General features: G+C 40.6%; 2 protein-coding genes and 1 long non-coding RNA gene across 9 annotated transcripts; 2 read left to right on the top strand and 1 right to left on the bottom strand.

Annotated features, from left to right (window-relative positions):
- Positions 1–7: 7 nt before the first annotated feature.
- On the top strand, positions 8–20,931 carry LOC119491190 (protein KIAA0100-like). 6 transcript variants are annotated; one of them, XM_037774923.1, is made up of 41 exons: positions 8–163; positions 832–972; positions 1,509–1,635; positions 1,840–1,889; positions 2,023–2,167; positions 2,250–2,368; positions 2,479–2,539; positions 2,613–2,796; positions 4,402–4,525; positions 4,635–4,759; positions 4,857–4,924; positions 5,025–5,161; positions 5,380–5,498; positions 5,912–6,105; positions 6,258–6,555; positions 7,532–7,737; positions 7,818–8,859; positions 9,002–9,193; positions 9,711–9,913; positions 10,167–10,285; positions 10,379–10,602; positions 10,719–10,909; positions 11,067–11,166; positions 11,262–11,461; positions 11,550–11,847; positions 11,933–12,090; positions 12,835–13,041; positions 13,401–13,500; positions 13,615–13,797; positions 14,505–14,626; positions 14,745–14,900; positions 14,999–15,120; positions 15,206–15,386; positions 15,718–15,804; positions 16,836–16,844; positions 17,125–17,235; positions 17,321–17,456; positions 17,790–17,914; positions 18,009–18,110; positions 19,244–19,378; positions 19,591–20,931. In XM_037774923.1, the coding sequence occupies exons 2-41, from the start codon at positions 902–904 to the stop codon at positions 19,777–19,779; spliced, it is 6,720 nt and encodes a 2,239-aa protein (XP_037630851.1). In that variant the 5' UTR covers positions 8–163; positions 832–901; the 3' UTR covers positions 19,780–20,931. The 6 variants fall into 6 exon arrangements, with proteins under 6 accessions (XP_037630851.1, XP_037630848.1, XP_037630852.1 ...); XM_037774920.1 differs by having other exon boundaries at positions 5,344–5,498; XM_037774921.1 differs by having other exon boundaries at positions 11–163; positions 835–972; positions 5,344–5,498.
- On the bottom strand, positions 20,713–21,842 carry LOC119491194. The gene is made up of 2 exons (XR_005207558.1): positions 21,601–21,842; positions 20,713–21,114 (listed from the first exon to the last, which is right to left on the bottom strand). It is a non-coding gene; the product is annotated as an uncharacterized LOC119491194 (long non-coding RNA).
- On the top strand, positions 21,061–27,848 carry rskra (ribosomal protein S6 kinase related a). Of its 2 annotated transcripts, none has more exons than XM_037774926.1 (12): positions 21,061–21,224; positions 22,640–22,811; positions 22,886–22,969; positions 23,051–23,119; positions 23,958–24,027; positions 24,575–24,682; positions 24,875–24,915; positions 25,760–25,787; positions 26,145–26,234; positions 26,518–26,606; positions 26,686–26,796; positions 26,877–27,848. In XM_037774926.1, exons 1-12 carry the CDS (start codon positions 21,094–21,096, stop codon positions 27,171–27,173), a joined length of 1,290 nt encoding a protein of 429 aa, XP_037630854.1. In that variant the 5' UTR covers positions 21,061–21,093; the 3' UTR covers positions 27,174–27,848. The 2 variants fall into 2 exon arrangements, with proteins under 2 accessions (XP_037630854.1, XP_037630855.1); XM_037774927.1 differs by having other exon boundaries at positions 21,100–21,224; positions 22,566–22,811; positions 26,877–27,845.
- Positions 27,849–27,995: the final 147 nt, after the last annotated feature.

The raw sequence follows: 27,995 nt of genomic DNA, 5'->3' as shown, positions 1-27,995 counted from the left end.
CCAGCTGCTCTCCCACTAGTCACACATCTCTCTGAGCTGCCAGCTGAGCAGCTGAGCAGGGCGGACCAGTCCTGACTGTTTACTCTGTCTGAGCTCAGCTAGTTAGCTGTCACATGAAACTGCTCTCTGCAGCGAAAACACACAGTCCTGTGAACATGTCAGGGTGAGTAACTTGACCTTGATAACTAACTGGAACAGCTGGAAGCTAAAGACATCTGCAGTAGTCTCCATAAAGAATAGCTGAGTGTGTAGCAGTCAATGCTAGCTGAGTTAGCTGTGTAGTGTTAGCATGCTAGCACAGATTTGCTACTGATTTTTGTGGATGACGCGGCAACAAAACATCTTTAACTATTTCATGTTTGGTTGGTTTGACCCTCAACAATGAGCCACTGCTTTAACACAGGCTGGTGGTTAACGAGGACTTAGTTTAGGTCACACACTGAGTGATAAAGTTGAGCTACATGCTGCACTAGTTAGTTAATTAGCACTGTGAGGCTAGCTGTTGCTGTTAGCTGACAAACACTCAACAGTCATGAATCTGCATATTAAATGTTGCCTCAGCCTGTTACAACTCCTTATCTGTGTAAAACAACTCCTTTTCTCACAGTCCCTGTTGTAGATTTCTATATAATCACATTGTAATAACCTGCAGGGCATTCTTCTGCAGACTCTGTGTGACTCTGTATAACCAGTAGCCTCTTCATGCAAAGACATTTCATCTGTTAGAGATCTCTATTGATTATTGTTTTCCAGCCACCAGTCAGTCACACGACTCACACCTGAATGTTAAGGTGTGTTAAAGCTTGAAGTGCTTCTCTTCCTGTTTGACAGCAGCTGATAGCTGATAAGAGGAGCAGCCAGACTCATGGTCGAGGTTTGGGTGTGAACAACTTGGGACACAATGTCTCTCTTGCTGATCTCCTTCCTGCTAATTCTCCTGCTTGGGATTGGGCTGCTATGTGTCATTTTCAGGTAAGAAATGTGTTAGTTTCTACAGTATATATCTGTGATTGAAAACACTGAGTACAAATATGATATCAATATCATGTGCAATACTACTTTTTACATTCTCATGTGCAATATCACTGTTCATTGTGTGCAATATTAATGTCCAACATGTGCAATATTACTTATTTTTCTGTTTGTTAGTTTACTTTACCTTTTTTTATTTTACTTATCTTATCTTATTTACTCATTTTGCTAATTGTATCTTACTTAATTGTTATTCTATTAGGCACTGGTGCTAGAAATAGTACTTGTTTTATTTTATACACTTGAACTTGTTGTATTTTTGAGCAATCTCTGGCACAAGAATTTCCTTCGGGATTAATAAAGTTCTATGTTATGTTATCTTATCTTATCTTATTGCAAATGATACTCTTGTCTGTTGGTAACATTTAGTTTAACAAAGATTTAACCCAGGTGTGTCTTGTCCCTTGAGTTTCCTTATTTTATGAACAATTATTTACAAAAATCAAAAGATTTCTGCTTTTGTCTTTTGCTTCTAGGTGGCTCATATGCACCTTGGCTGTGCGGTTCTTCCAGACTGCACTGAATGCAGATCTCAAGATCAAATCAGTCGGTCTGTTTTCTGTCCAAGGAGTTAGTATCCAGTTTCACCCCCAGCATACTCTGGTAAGACACTGTGTTTACATGACATTTATGAAGTGAGGCGTGAGCTCATACAAGGCAGCTTCTGCTCCCATTTCAGGGGGTACATGTTTGTCTCAGCAATGGCCAGAACACATGTTATGTTGTTTGTCAACTTTCCCAAAAATATATCAAGGGTACTCTTTCAACTTAGCTACTATACTGTAACCATGACTCTCTTTACGACAGGAAATTGACAAAATATGGATTTCAAGTAAACTTCTAAACCAGGATTTGCCGTAAGTTGTCACATTTTTTTGTTAGTTGGATAGTTTGAGATAAAAATTTGTCAGCAAATCACTTTTAGATTTGAAACCCTTACATATAAAAATACATAATTCTGTTATTTGAGACAGCTACTTTATGTTTCAGGAGATACCTGGCGTTGTGTGTTGGCGAAACCAGAGTTAGGTTTGATTTACAAGCACCACTCCGACCTTTGGTGAAGAAGAGCAGCCATGGAAAAACGTCTGGGAAGCTTTCAGTCAGCCCCACAACGCTACGCTGTCTGTCACAAGTATGGAGCCTCACTAAAGGTCAATCTTTTACTAAACTGATTTGTAGACAGCATCTCACTTCTTCTTATCTTGTGTTTTCAGCTGCTGTCGTTCCACATCAGCTCAATCAATGTGATGGTATTGAACCTGGCACTTACAGAGTCTCTATGGCACATGACCGTTACAGGCATCACCTTGTTACTAGACCACCAGAGTAAAAGGTAACTGCGCAGTTCACACTCTGTCTATTTCTGTCTGCCATTGATCTCATTTAAATTTAATAGAAAAAGAAAGGAGTATCATTTTACAATGTTATTAACTTTCATTACAGGCTAGCGTGGGATTTCTCAGTCGGGCAGCTAAGCAGTAAAGTGCTTAAAAGCAGTCAGTTGGTAAGTTCTTCTGTTTTCCCTGCAATAGAAAATTGTGATTGATTGTGTGGGTCTAACGTGCTCTCTATTGTAGGATATATGTCTGGCTGAAGTGGCCCTGAGCCTGCTGCTGTCTGGAGATGTGAGCCTACCGGAGATGAAGCCAGGTTGTCTGTCCCTGAACGTGAGGACACTCATAGCAGAGCTGCATGAGGGATTATTTCTTAGCCAACTCCTGCTGCCCCCGTCTCCCAAAAAGAGCATTCAGGATGCATCTGGTGAGCAAACTATAATCTCTGAAATGTAAAAATGATTATTAGAATAATTTAACAAACTAGCATTAGCAATGACCAATCACTCTTTGGATGTTCATCTCACATCTAGGATGCTGGTTGATTGTATGAATGTCAACTTGTATAACCAGTATATAAAAGCACATGTAGTCCAACTATTAGCTGTATTTGTCCTTTATTGGCCAAGCTAATTCGTTGTACTTGTGCACCCACAACAAGTAGCTAAAATGATAACCATGACGTAATAGTTGTTTTCCACTTTGCTTTACATCAGTGAGCTTCTTCTTATTCTTAAACGCCTGCATGTCTACCGTTGTCTATGATATTTTTAGCTGTTCTGCTAAGCAGCAAGAAAAGGAGGACAAGGTCACATCATAGAGCTTTATTGACCTCTGTAGGTGCTTCAAATGTCCACATAAATAGATCAAGTTTTACCCAGTCAGTTATTTAAAAAGTAAGAAAAAGTTGGTAAAAAATAATTTTAAATAATGTAAATATATAATTGTGTTCTTGTATTTTCTTTCATTACCTAGTTATATATCTGCAGGTTTTTGGGTCATTAATCACTGAATGAGAAATTAAAGAAATGCATTGTTAAAATTAAATTAGCAGTAAGGTTGACAGTTTTGCCGATAGACACACCAAACGCTATAAGGGGAAAAAAGAGGAAGTGACATATAAGCTCACTCAGATCATCAGACACACAGATACAAAAAAGGAATATATTTGCTATAGAGTAGGCCTAGTCTATATGCACCATGCAGAAAATATCAGTGCCAAAATGTCAATGTCAAAAAATGTATACTACATCAAAATGTGATTGTATTTATTACATGCTTTTTGTATAGGCTTAGTTTTTGTTTCTACAAGTACATCTTGACTACTGTCATGTGCTATATATACTGGCCTAGCAAAAGCAGCCAATACAAAACCACAGACCATTCAGAATGCTGCTGCCAGGGTTTTAAGAAAAACTAAAAAGAGAGATCATATAACTCCTGTTTTACACAACCTACACTGGCTCCCAGTATCTTTTAGAATGTTATTTTAGTTTTTAAAGCACTAAATGGCCTCGTCCACTCTTATATCACAGACTCCCTATCGTTTTATGATCCTCCACAAACTCTTAAGATCCACCACAGCTGCTCTTTTAACTGTTCCCAAGGTCGCCACAAAAACCTTTGGGGATGATACTTTTAGTCACTACGCCCCAAAAATATGCAACACTCTGCCTTTAAATATTATACCTACAGACTACTAACTCAAAATGCATATTTTCAATATTGCCCATAACAAGCAGCTTTCTGTTTTTAATCTTTTATGATTTTAAGATTTTTTTGTAATTTTAAGATAATGAAAACTCCCTTCCTCTCTGTGAATGTTTATGGTTTTAAAAATGTTGGTGTTTTTGTTGCTGAGTTGTAAAGCACTTGTGCTGCGTTCTGTGTGTGAAAGGTGCTATATAAATGAAGTTCAGTCATTCAATCATTCATTCATCCATTTAACAGATTAGTTAGCTGTGTCTCAACATTTTTGATAATATCACACGTAGTATTGTGTTTTAATACTATTAACACGATTTCCCTTCAGAGTGTGAATACACTGACTGCATCCAGACTGAGACGGTGGAACGGTTCCATCGGCTGGTTCCCCACAAGGTCAATGTGGAATTTGAGAATACAAATGTAACCCTGTCCATGCACAGCCAGAAAAGGTGAAGTCAACATTTTACCATCATCTGCATATAGTTGTTGTTTTGCATTTTGCAATTTGATTCCCTGTTGATTCAAACATCGTATGGCTTGTCTTTCCTGTCTGCACAGACACCTGAACTGGACTCTGAAGTCTTTAAAAGTCGGCTATGGACGTGACGACGAGCAGCTTCCTCTTAAAAGCTTCACTCCTGAGCTGAGCTTTCCCCAGAGCAGCCTGGAGCTCCTTCTAGAGGGTCAGTGGACAGCTGGGTGCCAAACGCAATGCAGAGAAAGTTGGATGAAGGAGAAAGCTATGAATAACACATTCTCTTCTTTTTTTTTTACTGTCAGATGGACTTCTCCTCTCACAAAGTAGGCAAAGAATCCTTTGTGTGAACTCGCTGAAGACAGCCCTGCAGGTGAGGAAGATGCTTGATGGTCACATTACAAAGCTTCTTTAGTCTATGAGTCATATTTGACATTATTTTGACTTTGTCTCTTGTGTTTTTTTACGTTTAGGTTACATCAGTTGACATCTCAGGGTCGTTCACGGTCAACACTTGCATCATCCACTACCGTCACCAGGAGTTCTCCCATTGGCTGAATCTATTTCCATGGGAACAGCTTATCCACAGGAAGGCAGCACATAGAAAAAGGCAAGTTGCAAAAGGAATGCGGGGGGATTATAACCACATATTTTCTGTGACATCTCTAAAAGTTTACTGGAATGATTGGACCTGTGTTCTAATACTACTGTCTTCTCTTTCTTATCCATGTTTGTGTTTGCGCATCACTCATTCTGTATTGTGTCGTTCCATGACGTTATTGTGTTGTACAGTCCATTAGATTATTTGCCCACCCTCCTTTTCCTCAGGCGTCTCCCTCACCTGGATGCTCCTGTTATGATCACCTCCTCCGTGTCCAACGTTAATGTGTCTGTTCAGCTGGGAGACACAACGCCTTTTGCTCTAGGCTTCCTCTCTGCCAGTGCAGGTACTGTAGGTCTTCCACATGCTACACTCGTGCACAGAGAAAAGGCAGGTCATATGATGTTATTGTTGTGTCACAAATCGAAATGAGGGCATTGTTGCGTTAACGTATAACTTCAACACCCTGTGGAAAGCAACATCATGTTCAAGTACTATTGTTACAACACATTTTCCTTCAGTAAATCTTCACGGTTTTTATTCTGTAGGCAACTTTTGGGTCAATCTTTTTTCTAAACTTGCCAAACTAGATTAGATAAGGTCTTTTCTTAGAGTGCCCTTTAAACGTTACACATTAACTTGTACTCCTTTTATATCCATGTTGACTTTTAATGAGTTAAATCTCCATACTGCAGCAACTTTGAATGTATTTTCCTCATAATAATGCTTTATGATGACATACACTTCCTGTATCTGCAGAACTGCGGCATCTTCTTGACATTAAAGTTGACCCGGAGAGCACAGAGTCCCAGAATGTGCACCGGCGAGCTTCTCTGTCCCTGGACAACTTCTGGTGGAGAGTGGGTCAGGGGTCTCATATCCAACAAGCACCCCACCCTCCTGGTAAACATGTGTGGGGCGAAGCGCTAATTTTAGACTCGCTCAGTCTTCAGGTAGGATCACATTTTATCAGGGAGCGTTTAGAAACTTGTTTTATTATATGTTTAATGCTCTATTTTCACTTTTTTTTTTTTTAGCAAGTTAGTTAGTCAGAGGATATATTTGTATTACTAATGTTGGTATACTTAAAATCTCATTCCTCCAGGGGACTTTCAACCGACCCCATATGGATTTGAGTAGCCAGTCTCCGAGTTTGAGCGTGGAGTCCAGCCTGAAAGGGCTTCAAGTGGAGCTCTCAGAGACCTGTGCACTGTGTCTGTCTCGCCTGCTGTCCCTCATCTGTGTACCTCTTGACACAGGGCCACAGCTGTCAGATGTGGCCTCAGTGTCTCCCTCTAGTGACGATACCGTCCAACCCACCCTCTCCTCACAGCCACAGCTGCTGTTCAAACTGGACTGCTGTCTGGAGGATGTTAATGTGTTCACACTATCGAATCTGGCAGGTGAGTTATTTTAGAATATGTAAGAATGTTGCATTGCTTTGTTCTGTAATTCACTTCGTGGGACATAAACAGGACTGTTTAGGATATATTTATAGTGTACCTTATAGTTGTTTGACTGAAAAGACGGGTCCTAATCTACTGTTTAAATCTACATTTTTCTGAAGTACTACAAGGCACAAATAGATGTGACTTCAGTGAAACTCAAACAATAAGTCAATTAATAGGTTATGATTGACAGAAAATTCATCAGCAACTATTTTGATAATTGATTAATCGTGCAAGTCATTTTTCAAGCAAAAATGCCAAACATTACCAACTACTTGCTCTTTTTCTTTGCCTTATGTGAAAGTTAACTGAATTTATTTGGGTTTCGAACTGTTAGTTAAACAAAAACAAGCCATTTGAAGACATAATCTTGGGTTTTAGGAAGTTGTGATAGGCATTTTCCATTATTTTCTGGCATTTAATAGATCAAATAATCAAGAAAAAGAATGTTAATGAAAGTAATTGTTTGTTTTTTATTATTTATTTATTTATTTATTATTTTGATTTCATATATATATATATATATATATATATATATTGAATTTGAATTTGAAATTGAATAATTAAAAACAAAACATTAAAGTTCAATTAATGTTTTGTTTTGAATTGAATTTTTTCGTTACTAATTTCCAATCCATATCTTACAATTTTACCACAAAAAAAGAAAATAATTGTTAGTTTCCGCCGTAGACCTCTGTTATATTGTCATTCATCATAAACAATGACAAAAACTTTTTTCAGAGAAAATAAAACAAATGGCACCAATACATTTTAGAGCTTTCCCAAAAAGTAACAGACTTTCCTCTTACGAATGCCCCATTGCATCTTCATTATCTTGTGGGGCCAAAACCACAGCATACACAAATCTCTGTGCCCTTCAGTCTATCATCACCTCTAATTATCATCTTTTATTTCCTTGTGTTCTCTTTAGGAGCCGTGTCTTTGCGGATAGACACTGTCAGAGTCCAGAGCTCTGCTGAGAGCTCCACGGTGTCTCTTCAAGGTGTTAGCTTTTCAGCGATCAAAGCACTCACAGAGAGCATGGAGTCATGTTGCCCTGCCTCTCAAACCCCCAACCCTGTGCTCAAACTCACCAAGATAGCCTTGTCCTACTGCATCACCACCCACACCTTACAGGTAATCAGATCTCCATCAGTTTTATTTCTCTGGACGGAATCAATCTCTGTGTCAATATTCATATTTTGTGTCTTATTCAGGTTCAATGTGAAGAGGAGCTCACTGTGGATTGGGCGCCACCTGACCACATGGTCTTATATCAGCACATGATCGAAGCTCAGGCTTGTTGGCTGATGCTTTGCCGAGAGGACAGTCCAGTCCAACCTACGGAGGGTGAAATCACTTCAGACCAGAGTAGAGGGCTGTGTGTGCGTGTTGAACTGGGCTGCACTCGTCTGACGGCCCATGTTAGCGAGCAGAACTACATTCTCCTGCACGCAGAAGCCCTAACAGTCTCCAAGCACGCTGGCTCCGTGCACATACATTCTCCTACCGTGAACTTCAACTTTGACGGCAACAACATCGTCAACTTTAACGGTCTAGATGTGGAAATGCACGCAGAGCTGGCCGAGATGCAGCTGCACAGAGACACCTTCCCCTTCCTCGCCACTCCACACAACCGTGTCTGGGTCCTCACTTGCCCCTCCCTGTCCGTCGAGTTCCCCATCCAGTACAACTTCTCAAACACCTTCGACATGGCTATTAATGTGCAGAAGTGGCTGAAGACTCTGCACCGCTCCCCAAGCCAAGCCACCGCCGTCCAACGTCTGCCTCCCGACCTCTTGGTCAAAATCAGCCTGTTTTCGTTCGTCTTCCTGGACGACATCTTTGAAATCAAGTTGCGAGACAACTACGAGCTAATGAAGGACGAGAGCAAGGAAAGTGCGAAGCGTCTCCAGCTTCTGGATAAGAAGGTGGCAGATCTGCGCAAGCAGCACGGAGAACTTCTCCCCGCCAGAAAGATTGAAGAGCTGTATAGTTCACTGGAGAAAAAACACATCGAGATCTACATCCAGCGGTCACGCCGCCTCTACGCCAACACGCCCATGAGGAAGTCTCTGCTGACCTGGACTGTGTCTGACTTGGAGCTGGTAGCCCTGGCTGATCAGTGTCTCCATGGACCAGAGAAAGTGAGAGAGCAGCTGAGGGACATCGACAGAATCAGTCCCTTCCCCAGAGACGGACTCCCTCTGGTGGTCCAGTGGTGCCGTGCTGTCAAGTTTAAACTGGCTGCATTTTTGGGTAAATTCACTTATTAATTTGCAGATATGAGACAGGATTTTGATAAGACTAAATTAGAAATAACATGTAATTAAAGGCCTCACAGTTTTAGATTACTTCTACAAACATAATTTCTGTCTTTCCTCTCTTCCCGCTGTGCCAGTGAGAATTCGGGATTACCCACGCTACCTGTTTGAGATCCGGGACTGGGATCTGTCAGGGCGTCTGATCGGGACGGAGCAGGATGGACAGGCCAGGGCTCATCGCAAAGAGATTGTCCCACTTGGTCCGCCATGGGGAGATGTGACGGTCCACAGGAATATGCCACCGCTCAAGTTCTACTATGACTTCAAATGTGAGTTTATGGGAATCATGCTGTCACCATACTATTCTCCGAGCACAGTCCTCAGTCTGTTTGGTTGTTATTATCAGTTCCCATCGGATATACGCTGCTCGTCATTGGGCCTGCCCAGTCACAGCTTTTAAATATGCAGTATCCATTCGTGTGACCAAAACAGAAGTTAAAAAGCAGAAGTAAACATCTGCAGGGGCAAAGGAAGAGCGGAACCCTGCTTAGGTGTAACGATACATGTAGTAAAATGCTTAGGATCAATATTAGAGAGGAAGTTTGCTTCAGTGTTGTAGCTTCTCCTCGCAGTAGAAAAGCAGTAATAAGTTATTTGGAAAAACAGCTGTCACTCTGTATTCTTGTGCAAAAGAGAAATAGAATGATTCTGTTTCCTGAAATCAAGACAAAGCAACCATGAACATCATTTAGCCCCGGTTTTGCAGCCTTACTGTTGTGTAATGTGAGGTTTACTCTTTTATACACCGTAAGTTAATATCTCTCACTGAATATTCTCTTTATGCAGCGAACATCTCTCTGTACACTATTGTGTGGGGGCCATGCTGGGACCCTGCCTGGACTCTGATTGGCCAGGCCGTTGACCTGCTGACCAAACCCACAGTCGATCCCTCACCTCTGCTGGCCTGGTGGGACAAAAGTCGTCTCCTTATGCACGGGCGCTGGGTTATGGACATTGATCAGGCCAATCTTCATCAGCTGGCTACAGAGGTAAAGCAATGTACACAAACAAACTCAACTGTTAACTGTGAGTCTCCGGTAGATCTACGCAGGAAGAGGTTTAGCAAAGTTATGTTTGTGACAAATCAATAACTTTATATCAGTTGGCATTTACACTCAGTGGGTATGTTTCATGGCACATACTGCACCCTCACAGTTTCTTGTGGTAACTAACTGAGCTATGTGATGCAAAATAAAATGAATCACCTAATCTAATATAAAGCTGAATCTTGCATTTTTACAGGACCCTTACAACACTACAGAAAACATGCACTGGGAGTGGAATAAGCTGAACTATGACTGGAACCCAGGCCAGTTTGTTTTTAAAGGAGATTTGGACGTAAATGTCAGGACGGCATCAAAGTAAGTGGAGGCATTAGATGTGAAAATAGCCGTTAAATGCAACTTTGAACTTCATCGTTCAGTAATACAGGTGCCTTTTTTTTCCCATGCTAGGTATGATGATATCTGTTTTCTGCACATGCCCAACCTGTGTATGACCCTTGGCCTCCAATGGCTTTGCCATGGCAACCCCCATGACCACCATGCTGTAATGCTCTGCTGTGCGGAGAACGTTGCAGACGTGACCTCAGGACAACCTCATGACTCCTACAGAGCCTTTCGCTCTGAGAACCTCAACCTCTCCATCACCATGGACCTTAACGAGCTCTGCGGCACTGGTACGTGCAACTCCGTTAGCTGCTCTAACTAGCTAAGCTAAGCCCACTGCGCTTGAAAACCAGCACCATATATGTATTTAGCTATAGATAACTTTATATGTTTTTTTTCTTTGTAGAACCCTCCCAGCCGAGAATCCTGCTGTACAGCAGCACTCTGCGCTGGATGCAGAACTTTTGGGCCACATGGACGGGTGTATCTCGACCCATCTGCAGAGGCAAGCTCTTTCACAGCCTCAGGCCTGTCCGCAAGAAGCTGGGTCAACACTACAAACAGATGTCCTACACAGCTGCCTTCCCACAACTACAAGTAAGTGTTTTTCTGGGCTGCCTTCCAACAACAGTCTACTAAAAATCTGCTTCATGTTTTTACCATGAAATCAGTACAGTATGTACCTTGATTTTTAACAGATTACACCTAATATCTACCATATGTATAAATTTTTTACGCATTGTGTGTCTTGCAGGTGCATTACTGGGCCTCCTTCGCCCAGCAGAGAGGCATCCAAGTGGAGTGCAGCAAAGGTCACGTCTTCACACGAGGGGCACAGAGACTTATTCCACAGGGTACAGGCATTGGCATTCAAGAAAAACAATTTATTCATACATACAGATGTATGATTTTATGTTGATGTATGTGTGTTTTATATATTGTCTTTCAGCTGGCACTGTGATGAGGAGGCTGATCTCTGAATGGAATGTGACTCAAATGGTTAGCGAGCTATCTCAGGTGACGGTTCACCTGATGGCGTCCACCTGGGACGAGACAGCCGACCACCAGATCAACGCTCAGGTGAAGAAGACCCACCTGGTCAGCCTGTCCTCCCTGAGCTACCAGCGGCAGAGCAACCGCATGGAGGAGGTAAAAAACCCAGAAGTGGCTGAAGCACAGGCCTTTTCTTCACTATGTATGAATTCATAACGGAGCTCTTTTTGAATATTTCTGACAGGAGGTGAACCAGAAGGATGAGACTAACGCCTCTTACACTCACAAACTGCGCCTGGTGGACCTGCGTGCTTCCTGGACCACCACTAACAGGAACATAGCCTTCGGCCTGTACGACGGTTATAAGAAGGCATCGGTGCTGAAGAGAAATCTCTCTACTGAAGCGTTGAAGGGTCTGAGGATCGACACACAGCTGCAGACCAAGAAGCTCAAACGCACTCCTTCCAACTACTCTCCCAGCAGCGCCCCGACCACGCCAGTAATGCCCACCGTCAGTCGAGCAGAAAAAAGTCAAAATGAAGGTGAGGAAATAGCTCGACAAAGAAAAAGACAACATCCGCGTCATTCAAGACCCACTAACCTCTCTTTTACCACTTCATTTTATAGGAACATCGATGCTCCAGAAACTGATTGAGGAAACAGACAAGTTTGTGGTGTTTTCAGAGGAGGATTCAGGTGTCAGCGACCAGCTGTGTGGAATCGCAGCCTGTCAGACCGATGATGTCTATAATCGCAACTGGTTCATCGAGCTGGTCAACTGTCAGGTAGCTGACATGATTTTTGTTTCTAAGAGTTGCTTAGTTTTCCATGTAAATTCCTACTTAGTGTCACTTTTAAAAAGCTTATTTACTCCTGTTTTGTTGGTTTCCATCTTTTAACCTCTAATTCAAGATCATGTCAGAAAATCCAACCAATATTGGCTACAACATCCTACAACCAGGGCTGAAAAAAACAAAAAGAATGTGTTCTTTGATCTTGAAAAGTTTTTATTTTTATGCCTCCGCGACAGCCGTGGCTGGAGGTATTACATTTTCGGGTTGTCCGTCCGTACATCCATTCTCTTGAATGCAATATCTCAGGAATGCCTGGGAGGGATTTCTTCAAATTTGGCACGAATGTCCACTTGGACTAAGGATGAACTGCTTAGATTTTGGTGGTCAAAGGACATGGTCACTGTGAACTCACGTCCGTCCCATTCTCATGAACGTGATATCTCAGGAACCTCCTTGGGGGAATTTCTTTGGATATTTGGTGGTCAAAGGTCAAGATCACTGTGACCTCACAAAACACGTTTTTAGCCATAACTCAAGAATACAAATGCTAATTATGACAAATTCACACAAATGTCTAATAGGATAAAACAATGAAGTGATGACATTTTGGACAGATATGGATGTAATACATACAACTGCGGTAATTCTAGTTCCTAATTTAGATTTCCTCTGATAGCTGGTTGAATGCAGGTCCATCTGGCCCAGTATTTCAGTCTTCTTCTTTGCTTTACCCAGATGATGTTGCGTGGCACAGAGACCGCAGGCTGCGTGTTGGTGTCTGCAGCAAAGGCTCAGCTGCTTCAGTGTGAGCACCACCCAGCCTGGTACAACGACACCCTGAAGCAGAAAACCACCTGGACCTGTCTGCTGGATGGCATGCAGTACTTTGCCACCATGGAGCCCAACCCGTCTGAGCAAGAGGACAGGCAGTTGTGGCTGGAGGTAAGCACAGCTCTGTAGTTACATTAGGCCTTGATGAGACATAAATCATTATTAGAAAACTGCAAATATATAAAACCAGACATACAATTAAAGACGTTACATTTCCTTCTAACTGATATTAAGTTGAAGTTAAAGTTGGTTAGCAATGCATTATCGAAGAATGGAAAGTTTGTGATATGCCATAATTTCAGATAATAACATGGCAAACACATTAACCCATTTGTAGTATGGTACTGTATAACACACCTGGTTTGAAAATGAAGAAAACAAACTATTCAACTACAACATCACAACCAAGGCTTTATAATAACTCATCTGTGTGGAGTGCTGTCCCTGCTCTGATTTGATGTTGTGTTCAGGTGAAAAACATTGAGGAGCACAGGCAGCGTAACCTCGACTCAGTGCTGGAGCTGATGGAGAGTGGCCAGGCTGTGGGAGGAATGGTTTGCACCACTACAGGTAAATTACTTCTCGAACGCAGGATTGGTCTTCCTTACCACATGGAAAAAAAAATATGCATTGCAGGACGCTGACCGCATAGCCTCTAAAAAATGTTATTCTCTGTGTCTGTAGACTGGAACCAGCCAGCTCAGGTGAACGACACGCAGCAGGTTCAGCGTATCATCTCACGTTGTAGCTGCCGGATGCACTACATCAGTTACAGTCACGACATCAACCCAGAGGTGGCCACGCAGATCAAACCACCGGAGCTGAGGAATAACCACGAGAAAGAGGACCTGCTGAAGAAACAGGCTGGTATGTCTGACCACCTACAGACACAGCACATCTTCAACCTGCAAGGAATAATGCATCTGGGTTCTTGTAAAAGGGGCAGTTTACTATGTTTTTCATTAACAATGTCAGGTGGAGAGGGGAAATGTTTTACTATATATGAGCTTTAAAGGGGCTAGATGTAAGAATCAGAAATTGATTGTTAACAGTGACACCTGAGGCCGTTAAGTCAACGACAGCCAGCATCCTGTGGCTCGCACTCGCGCTTGTGCTCGCACTACGTTGACGCAAGTGAGCATTGGTCAAAGGCATCATGTTGATCCTAGTTCTCTCCTGACCTCGGTCACATTCGTGTTTTGCAAGACGGTGCTTCACTAGATATAACTTTGGTTTTTTTGTGCTTCCGTGGAGTTTGTGTTGGAGTCTGAGTTTTGGTGGGGGCTGGTCGTTTTGTTGGCGTTAGCAGACTCCATTTCTAACCGAACGTTAGCTATCGTTGCACACTGTTATCCCTGAGGCGGAAATGAAGAGAGTAAAGGCACTCGCGACCGTAATTGAAGTCACATCCGTTGGATTTTCCCGGAAAAAAACGTTCCTCATTCGTCACATTAAAAGCAGTCTACAGGCTGACAGAGGAAACCCAGAAAGTCCCAGAAGGTCTCATTTTTTAGGTTAGGTTACAACCTGTTCATACATTGGCAATAAACAGTTTTATTATGTTGATTTAACAGGGGCTGTGGACACCTTCACCCTCATTCACCACGATCTCGAGATATCCACTAACCCTGTTCAGTACGCTATGATCCTGGACATCGTCAACAACCTGTTGTTACACGTGGAGCCCAGGCGCAAGGTAGGCTGGAGCATCAGATGGACAATGATCCCAATTTACAAAACATCTCCTTGTCCTTAGCGATGTTTCATCTTTGCTCATTCTGTGTTTTGTTTTTTTTAATCTTCTGGACATGTAGGAACACAGTGAGAAAAAGCAACGTGTGCGTTTCCAGCTGGAAATTTCTAGTAACCCTGAGGAGCAGCGCAGCAGCATCTCTCACCTCCAGGAGGCAGTCAGGCAGCACCTCGCCCTGATTAGACGCCTTGAGAAACAGATTTACTCCAACATCAGAGTGAGTCACACAGTGCTATACTCCTTAAATTGCCACTCGTTATTTAAAACTGAGAGTTTATCTGGAAAGAAAATAATGACTATTTCTTTAAATTGCAGGCACAACCCGAAGAACTGAGCGGCGACGAACTGATGGAGATCAACACAAGACTACAGAACCAGCTAAACCAGGAGAAGAACGACATGCAGATGAAGAGTGAAGAGCTCAACATTCTCATCAGGTCTCACATCAGCACTTCATTCATAGCCAATACTGAGAAGATATGCCACGCAGGTCAAAATAAATATATATTCTCTCTCATATAGGTGTTTTAAGGACTTCCAGCTGCAACGGGCAAACAAGCTGGAGCTGCGTAAGCCCCCAGAGGATGTGAGCGTGGTGAGGAGAACGGAGATCTACTTCGCCCAGGCCCGCTGGTGTTTGACTGAAGAGGACGGCCAGCTTGGCATCGCTGAGTTGGAACTGCAGAGATTTATGTACAGTAAGGTGAGTGCTGATGATCGTACCGCAGACAGGACGGCTTCTTATCTTCCATCTGGGGCTGAAAACTCACCTGACATCCCACTTCATTATCTTTCATATCCTCTTTTTACTATTTGCACTTGAAAAAAACATTCCCTCTGTCTCCCTCCATAGCTTGTTTACCCTTTTCAAGAATCATCCTAGGATAACAGGAATATATAACACATCCTATTGAACTGCAAAAACACAATTTGCACCGGGGTATCCTATGATATCTTACTGCTAACACAACCAATATTATACTTAATCACTGCTGCTTGGTAAATGTTGATGACTGCATACTCTCTTTCCACAGCTGAACAAGTCTGACGACACGGCAGAGCATCTTTTGGAGTTAGGCTGGTTCACAATGAACAACCTGCTGCCCAATGCAGCATACAAGGTACATTTGACATTACATTATTCAGACAGGCTAATTTATTTGACTTTAATTTATTTAAGCTTTAAAGTGTAACTTTGGTATTTTTCAAACTGGACCCTATGTTCCCATGTTTTTGCGTCTAAGTGACTAATGGGGACAACAGTTTTTGTTGTTGCAAGTGAGCAGTGTCAGTGTAATGTTACGTTGACTAAAGATGCTTGTTTTTGCCACTGACAGGCTCTGATTGTTATTGTGACAACATTATGGAAAGGATCCCACAGAGAAATGGAACGTTTTTCTTACTGTTTGCTTGATTCGGTCTGTTTGTTATTGTGTCCAAGTCCAGCTCCAAGGAGAAGTCTCGTTGTGAAATCTGATTATCTGTATACTCTGACTCAAATAAATACGGGCGGCCATCGAATTCAGAGACCTCATCCACATCGTCAAAATCATCTAAATATTCAACCATGACATTTAAAATCTTCTAGAGAACTCCAAGCTATGCAACACAACAAACTCAGCCGGCACTCGCGTTTTTACACCATGGATGTATTCCACTATTCCACCGTTGTCTTCCGGCAACACGTCACCTCACCAGATTTCAGAACGAGACTTCTCCTTGAGCGAGACTCTTTCCGTGATGTCAGATACTTATAATAACAATCGGAGCCTGTCATTGCAAAAACAAGCACTTTTAGCGGACATAAATGACGGTGTTAGCTTGCCCTGTTTGCACCATTTTGCAGCCCATGAGCAGCTGCCGTCCACAGCGCTCTACCTCAATACTGGACTAATTTCAGAAATCGTTATCAACATTAGTCACTTACTGTAGACACATTAAACATGGGGAAATAGGGTCCAGGTTGAAAAATACCGAAGTTACCCTTTAATTACAATTTACAAACAATATCAATACAACAAAATGCAATGACATCCAGGACAAACATCCTTTTAGATGCTGACTATTCTGAGAGAAGTTGTGTATGTTTTTCCAAAAAGCCTACAATATGCAATCTTTATTTATGACTCTCTGCCTGGTTTCCTCTGTGCAGCGTGTGAGGGTATGTACAGTGCTCGTAACAGTGACAAGACTTAACGTCTGTGTTGACTTCATCTTGTTTGTCCAGATGGGATCACTTCAGAGTTTCATATTCAGTGTTGCATGCACATTCAAGGACTCATTGATGCATGTGTGACCCAAGGACTCATTACAAGTTCACTTATAACCTGGTGGTGCTGTCGTCCATCCTGTGTTCATATCATCAATATTACGTGCTGATCGTCACACAGAATCTGACTAGAGCTTTATTCTGTGACGTCGCATTAACTCTTCTTTTACAGGTCGTACTTCGTCCTCAGAGTAACTGCCAGTCGGGACGCCAGTTTGCGTTGCGTATCTTCAGTAAAGTGCGCCCCCCTGTGGGAGGAATCTCTATCAAGGAACACTTTGAGGTGAAGAACATCACACGCACGTGCAGCCACATTCACTGACACATTTGGATCGTGTTTTGATTGAATGATCGTTTCCCATCATCAGGTGAACGTGGTGCCTCTCACCATCCAGCTGATGTACCAGTTCTTCAAAAGGATGATGGGATTTTTCTTCCCGGGCCGAAATGTCGAGGAGGAGGAGGTCACCGATGAGGAGGACAAGTTCAGATTGGTCACCACAGGTATGTTGTTGTCAACAGTGGCAATATGACAGCAGTAAGCTGAGTAGCACTCAGTCTACAATCTGTCTGCGGGGTCACCAGCCTGTAATCTGAACCAACTGACCGATCAATAATAGTTTCCATTTTCTCTCACAGATGTGTGTGTGTGCGGTATCAAATAGCCCATTACTGCGTTATGTCATCCCTCTGAGCTATTACAAGGCTGTGTCACGTTGGATGTGACCTTGAGATATGTGTGTGTGAGAGAGAGAGAGACTCAGTGGGAGCATGAGGTGTAGGGTGCAGAGTCACCCAGAGGCCACAGCGCTGATGCCGATGCCGTCTGTGTCACAGGTATCCCTGTCAAGCCTCGGCAGTCATCAGAGGACACCATGGGTGCTATGGGCCCCAGCAAAGGTGTCGCCCAGGGACTGAACCGCACGGCGGGGGTCAGGAGGTCATTCAGGAAACCTCCAGAGGTATTCGTGCTGCTTTTCTGATTTGCGTGCGCTCAGATGTCAAGTATAAGAAAACATAGAAATGTAAATTGATTTCTGATTTTCTTCCCATCAGCATCCCGTTGATGACATTGATAAGATGAAGGAGCGAGCTGCTATGAACAACTCCTTCATCTACATCAAGATTCCCCAAGTGCCCCTGTGTGTCAGCTATAAGGTGGGTTCAGAGCTCTGCATTTACTACGTTTACATGCACACTAATATTCCACTATTGTTCTGAATATGACAATATTCGGACTCGGGCCATGTGAACAGCATATTTGGTTTGGATATTCCGAATTAGGCCTTATTCCGAATGGAGCTTTTCCTGATTAAGACGTGGGATATGCCATTATTCTTTGGGTTTTAGGAGCATTCTTTGAACATGTATACAGCCCACATTTCTGGTAAGAAACAGAAACACACCTACTTTTAAACATGTTTGCACTGTATTCGCACGGTTGAACAAAGTCCACCGCCGGTTTCGTTAATCGTGTATGCACGGCTGCATGTAAATGGTAATATTATTGAAATATTCATTTTCATTAGCCATGCAAACCGCTTAGTATGAATATTGTGTTTTTGGAATAAGGGCAACACATATATTAACATAGTCACTGACTGTTATTTTTTATTCAATTCCTGTTAACTATTATGGATAATGAAGTTGAATAGAAATAAGACTGACAAGGAATATTCTATCTTAGTATTTTGGCCTTAAAGCAGCTAAGGTCATTCATACAAAACTATCTGTAATTGTGGAAAATCATCATGTTCATGGCTTCCTGGCATTTGTCTATTAACTTTTGAATTTTTAATGTTGGCCCTTTGGAATTGCATGAGAAACTCTACAGTAGAGGCATTACGCTAGATTTAAGATTGAATGGTTTATTTGTCTCTCGCTCATACTGTATATTGTATGAACATGTCACAGTGATATAGCATAATGTGCTAAAAAGATTAGTGTGCAATAAAGAATAACCAGATTAAAAGTAGAAAAAAAAATAAAGTTAAAGATGAAAATTAACGAAAATAGAGCTAAAAGAGAGTGAATATTGGACACATAGATTCATCAGGCAGACACAAACATGACTCCAAATGAATGATAATGTTGCTCCGTAACTGCTGGATGTGTAAATAGGCAACTGTTTGCTAACAAGTTTGTGATTTTTAACTTAAAAGATTTTTACAGCTCCTTTCTGATGTCCAAAAGGTAAAAAAAAAAAAAAACATCAGTAATTGTAGGTTTAATTTGCTTTTTTTGGTTATTGAACTAACGTTACTAACTCTATTCAAATCCCCCTTCTTTAGGGAGAAAAGAGTAGTGTGGACTGGAAGGACCTGAACCTGGTTCTGCCCTGTTTGGAGTACCATAACAATACCTGGACATGGCTCGACTTTGCCATGGCTGTGAAGAGGGACAGCCGCAAAGCTCTTGTAGCACAGGTACACAACATTTGACTCCTCTCTCTATCAAATGTTCACTACTTGAAGCCTACATAAGATGTGACCCTGATCTATTGTAATTTAAGATTACCCTCCGTTGTAGACGGTGTGCTTTCAATTGGTTAAATTTATTACCAAACAACGACTAGAAGTAGAAATCTGCCCCGACATTGAAACGTTCTGTATTCATGACCTTGTTCTTTTTTGCACAGATGATAAAGGAGAAGCTGCGTCTGAAGCCGGCCTCAGGCTCAGACACGCGGGGGAAGGCGGCCGAGGGGAAGTCGGACAACAGCATACAGCAGCAGCAGGAGGAAGACGAGAAGGCTCGGCTCCTCATCGGCCTCAGCACCGCAGACAAGAGCTCCGGCAAGAAGAGCATCTTCAGTCGGCGCAAGTGAAGCAACAAAAAACACTTGCACATTCGAGGATGATCCACTGCAGCAGCATGCCACACTCCCTCGGTACGAGGATCAGGGAAAAACTGCCTCTTAAGGGGTCAGGATGTCAGTCTGGCTTTGTGAATCACAATGAGAAAGGGAGACGGTCGAGCATTTCAAATAGTTTATAGAGATACCTTACTGTATCATATGAGCCTGCTGAACTTTGAGTAATATTTGTTTTTGTTTCAGATTTGAGTTTATGGCCAAAATCCCCCTCACGCAGGGAACTCAAAACAACTCCAGGATTTACCAGGGTGCCATTTTGACCAAATATATATATATTATTTGTTTATTTGTGTGCCATTAAAATGTGCATTTCATACACAAAAATGACCACTTGCGTTGCATTGAATGTAGCGAGGAAGATTTTACAGTATGTAGCTAGCACTTCACTGTTACTGTTTCCTCTGCTTCTATAGAAATGCAACACCGAGAGCACCTTTTCCTGCTGGATCAGGAACACTTGTACGTCTGCTAGAAGAAATATAGGACTCAACTGGAAGCACCTTCAAATGCTGTCCGCTGTAAAAAAAAAAAAAAAAATGAAATGTTGAAATGCCATAAATAAATATATCACTATATGTTTTATCAAATTAAAGATAAATGGCTGTATGAGTGTCACTCTGACAGGAAGGCCTTTTTTTCCCCCACAAATGATTTTTATATTTTACCTGTAAGTGACAGTGTGCGTCCCTCAGCTATATAGCTCTTTACTATACATCACCCCAGTGCAATATATCAACAACAGAGCAGCAAAAACATTTAAATGTCTTGTATAATGTCGCACTTGGTTTGATGGTATTGTGTGCAAAAAAAAAAGAAAATATGTTGCAGCTAATTGCTGAGTGTATGTTTTGTAATTTTATTACTAAAGCACTTTTTTATGCAAAGTATTTTGATATTTTTGTAACCACGGTTGTTTTCTTTCTGTTGAAGTATAACTGTGCTGCTAAGCCTGTTTTATTTCTGTCACATTTCTATTAAGAAGAAAATCAAAGCTCCAAACATTTCAATTAAGCAGATCATATCAGCAAAAAAAGCAGATGTATTCACACAACAGCTCTGTGGCTTATTGTTTATCTGTCAATAAAAAGTGTTATAGTCTCTCAATGGTGTTTGGTGCAGGTCTGTGAGTTGCATTAAATTGGAGAACAGAGAGGATGATTGATCATTAATCTGACAGCTTTAACTGGAGCGGAATAGCTCTTCCAGCTCTGCAGGACTCTGCTCTCTCTCCTCCTCACACAAACACACCAACACGTGGTGGAGCAGATGCGATGGACGAGACAGGAACTAAACAAGGGCGCGAGGAGAAGGAGAGCTGAATTTATTGCTTTTTACTCATTTTTGTGTGATTTATTTTTGGTTTATTTATGGGCATCGACATCAGTAGAAACTGTAAGGTGAGGCAATCCGATTCTCTAGATTGGATTGATTTAAATGTTGGATGTGGTTGATGAGCTAATAAGTAATATAACATACAGAGAAGATGTTTGCTACCTCAGTGATATGATATTCATTTTGTGCATTAGATGTTTTTTCTGAAGAATTTACAGAACAATTAAAAGTATCTTATCTATCTTTCTATGGATTAAAAAAAAATAAAATAATTAAGCTATTGGCTATAATAAATAAATGCTTTTTGTAGATTCAACGTTTTAAATGCAATAAAATGTGTATAATCCATGATACAAGATGTCTGAGGCGCTGAAGAGTAGCTGAATCAAAGTGAAGTCTCAGTCCAAAATAGATGTATTGATTAGTTAAGTGATCACTGACCTTCCTTTCGATCAGCTGCATGAGGGTCAATAGATGCTTCATGCTTTGATTGAAATGGCTGCAGCTCATTAACTCAGCTTCAGGTACCAGAAGCATTGGATAAATGTGTCTATATATAACTCCTACAGTTTTGTTAGACTCAAAGTATGAAGCTTCTTTCTATTTTCTATCCATGTTGCCTATTTATGAAAGTATGCAGTTGGCCTAGTACAAAAACAATATTTGTAAATTTTGTTATTATATCTTTGAACAAAACTCCAGACAAGTAGCCTATAGCTTTAAATAATAATTATGGAGTAAATTGATGATTACAAATGATATGTTGCTAAGGCAACATGGATGTATCTTATGAAAACATCCCTATTTATAATGGTGAGAGAAATACAGATGTCTCACATAAGTCAAATCATAGTTATTATAGTCACAAGTAAAAATTCTGCATTGAAAAGCTTTATTAAGTATAGAAGTGTATCAGCAAAATGTTGAAGTAACCAAAGAAAAAAAATACACTTTATGTAGCAGAATGGACCTTTTTAGATAAATGATCACTGTTACACTTTTATTGTGGTAACTTTGGCAACATATATAATTTATATATATATATATATATATATATATATATATATAAATATACATATATATATGTATAACTGCTCTGTAACTGTGGTTTACAGTATGATACTGTAGACTAATTGTGTTTTATAGTACTATACTGTAAATTACTTTATACTATTAGGCCTGTTCTTTATAGGCTAATAACAAATATAAACACTATTCACTATTACTGCAAATTTACTGTATTTAATACATGAATATTTTACTATAAACAATTCAATTTCATAAAAGAGGTTAGTCTGAGTACAGTGAATGACACAGGTATTTATTGTCGGCCGGGACGGCGTTATTGGCTGTAACCGGCCTATGAGATCACCTGATCATACACCATTATATTCTATTATCTCTAGAGAGAAGGACCACCTGCTCAGCGTCGACTCAGTCATGGGTTCTTCTCAAACGTGGGCGTCTCCATCACTCACAGACTCGGACACTCGGCTGTGTTTTCTCGGCCTGCCGGACCGGACTGCAGACCCAAAGTCCCCAAAGTCCTGCTGCCTCCAGAGGACACAGAGACCACTCCTCCATCAGCTTCCATCTCCGTCTTCCTGCCCGAGTTCCCACAGCATAAACTACCTGGACGAGACCATTTCCAGGTACCACAACACGAGAATACCCAACAGAATGAGTGGAAACATTGAGGTAACTAACTGTGCTTCTGTGCTCACAGATCCTGGGCTTCATAGCCAAAGGCTCATATGGACCCATCCTGAAAGTGAAGGACGTTTTCAAAGAGAAGACGTATGCTGTTAAGGTTAGTTGAGCCATAATAATCAGCAATATATAAGAACATGAAATACTTTTTTTATGTAATCATTTTCATTGTTGCTTATAGGTTCTACCAAAGTCAGACATCTTGAAGCATGGAGTGCTGGAGCAGTCAAAAGAAGAAGTCATCATTCAGGTATCACAGTGTAAAACTCTCTGTTGTGGGTAAAAAGGTACCAGTAGGTAGAAGTACTCTTACTTTACTGTTGTTAGTCTTATGTTAAAGCACTATTTTGATAATTAGTTTATAATTTTTCAAACAAAAATGCCAAATATTTGCTGGTTCCAGCTTATCAAATATAAGGATTTGTGGCAACACCTATAAGGGTACGTTAATTAACATTATAGTTCATATATTAATAAGCCTTAATTAACAGTTAAATGACAGTAAAGTGTCAAGTAAGTATTTACTAATGGTCTCCATGTTAACTAAGGTATTCATTTATACATTATTAATGTTTGAAAGACACTTTAGTGACTGTTAATTAACTGTTTGTTAAAGGTTATTAATGCATTAACTAATGTTAATTAATGTACCCTTATTGTAAAGTGTTACTGGATTAGTTGCTTTGTATTTTTTATCATATATGAGAGTAAATGCATGTTTGTTTTTTTGTTTTTGAATCGTTGGTCAGATATAACAAGCAATCTAATCAATGAATAATCGATGAATCAAGAAAATAATCAGCAGGTTAGTCTATGATGAGTATAATTGTACTTATATTACTCAACAGAAAAATCTAAATATAACATTTTAATATGGCTATTCAAAGTAGGAGTTGGACGGAATATTGCTACTAAAAGTGATGTTTTACTTGCAGTTAAACGAAGAGGAAAATGTTTGAATGCTGTCTGAATGATTCAGTGTTTTTCTGTCCTCACTCTTCAGTATATCATCTGGATTTTAGGAAGTTCCCTGTCCACATCTCACTGTTATATTCACTCTCACTCTGTGTGTGTGTGTGTGTGTGCAGCGGCAGCTCAAACACCCATTCATCCACAATCTGCAGAACTGCTGGCAGACACAGCGTCATCTCTTCATTAGTGAGTTAATATATACAGCATAAACGATGGCACAGTTCAACCCCTCTGCCCTTCTACTTTCCTTCCCTTCTTTATGTCTCTGAGACCCCACCTTTCTGGTTCCATAGTAACATAAAGTAGTTGTGTTGTTGTACATCTGTGCTGCATCCCTGAGTCTGAATACAAATCTCAGCGCTGGATGTTGCAGAGATACACTGCCATCTAATGAGAGCGCTGGGTAAAGCTCAGATGCTGCACCGCCTGCACGGCTTTCAGTTCTTCCCAACCATGATCATACATTTCTACATATCCATCCAAAAGTGGTATCAATAGATGTAACTTCTCTAACATGAGACTAACAAGACAGAAGCAGAAATGTGGTTCTGACTTGACTCATACTTCAATCCTTACTTCCTTTTCCTACAGAGCAACACTGTGATGAGCAATTTTTTTTTCTCATTTCTAATATTTTATATCAGAGGATGTTGGCCTGCTGCTTTCAAAGACATAATAAGAGTCAGTGTGTGTGTGTGTGTGTGTGTGTGTGTGTGTGTGTCGTCCTCTGTAGTGTGCGACTACTGCAGCACCGGAGACTTGTACACTTACTGGTTACTGAAGGGCCGGTTTGGGGAGGATGAGGTTCGGCTCTTTGCTGCAGAGCTGGGCAGTGCGCTGGGTTAGTGTTCATCAGACTTTCACCATTATAGAGTTCATCATGTTGACCTTTAGCACTGACGTGTATTGACACAGACATCATGCTTGACTTGTACTGTGTGTTTTAAGAAGGGATATTAATCATGGAACTGCTCTTTAATCTTGTATTTATGTGAAGTAGTCACACTTTCTGTCTTTTGTTTGTTATTTCTAGGATTTCTGCATGACTTAGGGATCATACATAGAGATATAAAGGTAGGAATTTGATATGTAATGTATTTATCCATATATGTGTTTTAGGGGTGTCAATCGATACAAGTATTTTAATCATGATTAATCGCATGATTGTTCATAGTTAATTGCGATTAATTGCAAATTAATCACAAATTGTTCCTTAAAGTGAGATTTGCCAAGTATTTAATACTTTTATCAACATGGGAGTGGACAAATATGCTGCTTTATACAAATGTATCTATAGATTTATTATTGGAAATCAATTAACAACACAAAACAATGACAAATATTGTCCAGAAACCCTCACAGGTACTGCATTTAGCATAAAAACATATGCTCAAATCATAACATGACAAACTGCAGCACAACAGGCAACAACAGCTGTCAGTGTGTCAGTGTGCTGACTTGACTATGACTTGCCCCAAACTGCATGTGATTATCATAAAGTGAGCATGTCTGTAAAGGGGAGACTCGTGGGTACCCATAGAACCCATTTTCATTCACATATCTTGAGGTCAGAGGTCAAGCGACCCCTTTGAAAATGACCAAGTTTTTCCTCGCCAAAATTTAGCATAAGTTTGGAGCGTTATTTAGCCTCATTCCTGAAAAGCTAGTATGACATGCTTGGATGGATTAAGTTAGGTTTTCTAGTTTCATAGAAACATGCCAGTATCTTCACTAGCCTTAAAACTGAGCCGGCTACAACATCCGAAATATCTATATCGCAAGGTTGTGTTAATGTGTTAAAGAAATAAGTGGCGTTAAAATTAATTTGCATTAACATATTGTTATCACGTTAGCTTTGACAGCCCTAATGTGTATTTCTGACATTTTATAATAATAATTGTACTGTTTTTTTTTTCAGATGGAAAACATTCTATTAAGTGATCAAGGTAATGCTTGTCTATATTTTTTTGCTTCTGGCCTGTAAAAATATTTAGAGAGTATGGTCATTAGATTAGATCAAATTATTTAACTTTATTAATCCTCAGAAGAGAAACTAGTTTCATGTGCATAGACAAATGACAAAAAAAAGTCAGATAGGTCACAGCAGACAACAAGAGAAAAACTGACACAACAATAATAATAAGGCTAACACATAAACTACAGCAACACATTCAAGTGTTAAAAAAACAATGCAAATAAAATCAATCACCGATAAAATACATATACATATAAAATGCAAGACTATTCTTTCTAAATCATACAGTGTACAAACAGTATGTTTCAGCGTGTTTTCAATGATTCAGGTCACCTTCGTCTGTCTGATTTTGGACTCTCGCGGCGGCTGAAACGAGGAGGAAAAGCGTTTACGATATGTGGGACGATCCAATACATGGGTGAGATTTTGGTTTCTCACTTGGACGGTAAAGTCATTTGTGTCTGTTTGAGTTATACAGTATATGCTGCATATTGGTTGACTGCATTAGAGCGACATTGGAGCCCCACCTGTGTTTCTCTCCCATTGGATTCAGTTGACCCAGTTATGAGTGTGATGCACCTGTGTTGCACTTTTTATGTTGTTGTTTTGGTCGTATGTCTTTGTATTTATCCCTTTTCATTTTCTGAACCATGATGACATATCATCTATTTCATAATTGTTTTCCTGTTTTGTCTGAACAGCTCCTGAAGTTTTAAGTGGGGGTCCGTACAACCACGCTGCTGACTGGTGGTCTTTAGGCATTATGTTGTTCTCACTGGTGACAGGAGAGGTGAGGACACATAAACTTCATATTTATTAGATATACATGTGTCAATATTCTGAGCATTTTTCCTTTTTGCTCTTTGCAGTTTCCAGTACCCGCAGAGCCAGACCACAGCACCATGTTGAACAAGGTCACAGACTTTCCTTATGTCCTACCTGAGACCTTCAGCTCCTCTCTGATCGTACTGCTCACTGAGGTTTGTAAATGTGGTTTTCCCTCTATCTAATATACACACTGTGATCCCTCTGAAATATCATATTCTCTTTATCTTTACAGCTTTTGTGCAAGGATCCAGTGAATCGGCTTCGTAACCTGGAGTGTTTTAAGATGCAGGCCTTCTTTCGCGGCACTTCATTCGACTCTCTCATCCTTCAGAAGACGCCGGTCGAAGTGATCCTGGAGCTCAGGACTCATCCTGATTGGGCAGCCAAAGCAATGAGAGGCCTTTCCTTGGACTACTTTGAGAACTTTGACTGTGATAAAATCCTTTATTCTCCTACAACTCCTACTGAACTGTCTCCAACGTTGGCCACAGACCTGAGCCCGGCTACAGAGCAGGCTTGTAAAGCATAAGACCGGACTATGTTTCTGAAGAAGTTGACTGGAAATGAGAACCCTAGCCAATAATGAATATTTCTATGATATAACAAAGTCACCCCTTAGACTTACTTTTATATTTTTAATGCTGCATTTTTGATGTCAGTACATAATGAAGCAAAGTTTACCTTTAAATTATTAGCATTATTAGTTTGTTTATTTACAGTATTGAAAATCTGTGAAATAATTTCATGAGGTTTCTCCATAAAATTTTGAATGAAACTTTTGTAAGCAAACATTTTGCACTTCTTGGTACGGTTAAAATTTGTGAGCTGTGTGCATCTTTGATTTCCCTGCTCTCACATGCACTTTGAATATTACCTTATTACCAAAAGTAGTCTGGGTATATGTGTTTCATTATACACTCAAATAATAATGGTATATTTCTGTGCTTCTTCATTGTTGTCATTGAATCCTCGTACAAGTGTGAATTGTGTTTTATTGTATAAATGGTCAAAATCAAACATATTTGTCTTGTACTGCAACATTCTTATAATATGCCCTTAAACTTACTTTGTAAAGAACATTAGTTTGACAGTAAAAAAAAAAGAAGAAAAATCTTAACTCAAGGTCCACCTAGCTTTTTCCAGAGCTTTCAGTTGCATCACATGGTCTTTCTCAACAGAAGTGGTATACATATAGTGTTATGACTGAAGTTCCATATTTACAGTGAGTCACATGACAGGTGAGCAAAGCTCCATCTGCTGAGGAAGACTGTGAGATGCGGTTGAGAGCTCCAAAAAAAGATTTTGAAAAGTGGATTTTGAGTAAAGATTTTTTTTAATGAGACTATACAAA

The sequence above is a fragment of the Sebastes umbrosus genome, chromosome 7 (genome assembly GCF_015220745.1).
Source record: "Sebastes umbrosus isolate fSebUmb1 chromosome 7, fSebUmb1.pri, whole genome shotgun sequence".
NCBI classification, from domain to species: Eukaryota; Metazoa; Chordata; class Actinopteri; order Perciformes; family Sebastidae; genus Sebastes; species Sebastes umbrosus.
This window is presented reverse-complemented; position numbering and strand designations above follow the sequence as displayed.

Excerpts from the sequence above, each read along its gene's own strand:
- LOC119491190 (XM_037774920.1), top strand. The coding sequence starts at position 902 with ATGTCTCTCTTGCTGATCTCCTTCCTGCTAATTCTCCTGCTTGGGATT. Across the intron at positions 1,636-1,839 it reads TTCACCCCCAGCATACTCTG|GAAATTGACAAAATATGGAT; the intron begins GTAAGACACTGT and ends TCTTTACGACAG. Across the intron at positions 11,462-11,549 it reads AGAGCAACCGCATGGAGGAG|GAGGTGAACCAGAAGGATGA; the intron begins GTAAAAAACCCA and ends TATTTCTGACAG.
- rskra (XM_037774926.1), top strand. The coding sequence starts at position 21,094 with ATGCGATGGACGAGACAGGAACTAAACAAGGGCGCGAGGAGAAGGAGA. Across the intron at positions 24,916-25,759 it reads TCATACATAGAGATATAAAG|ATGGAAAACATTCTATTAAG; the intron begins GTAGGAATTTGA and ends TTTTTTTTTCAG. Across the intron at positions 26,797-26,876 it reads TGATCGTACTGCTCACTGAG|CTTTTGTGCAAGGATCCAGT; the intron begins GTTTGTAAATGT and ends TTATCTTTACAG.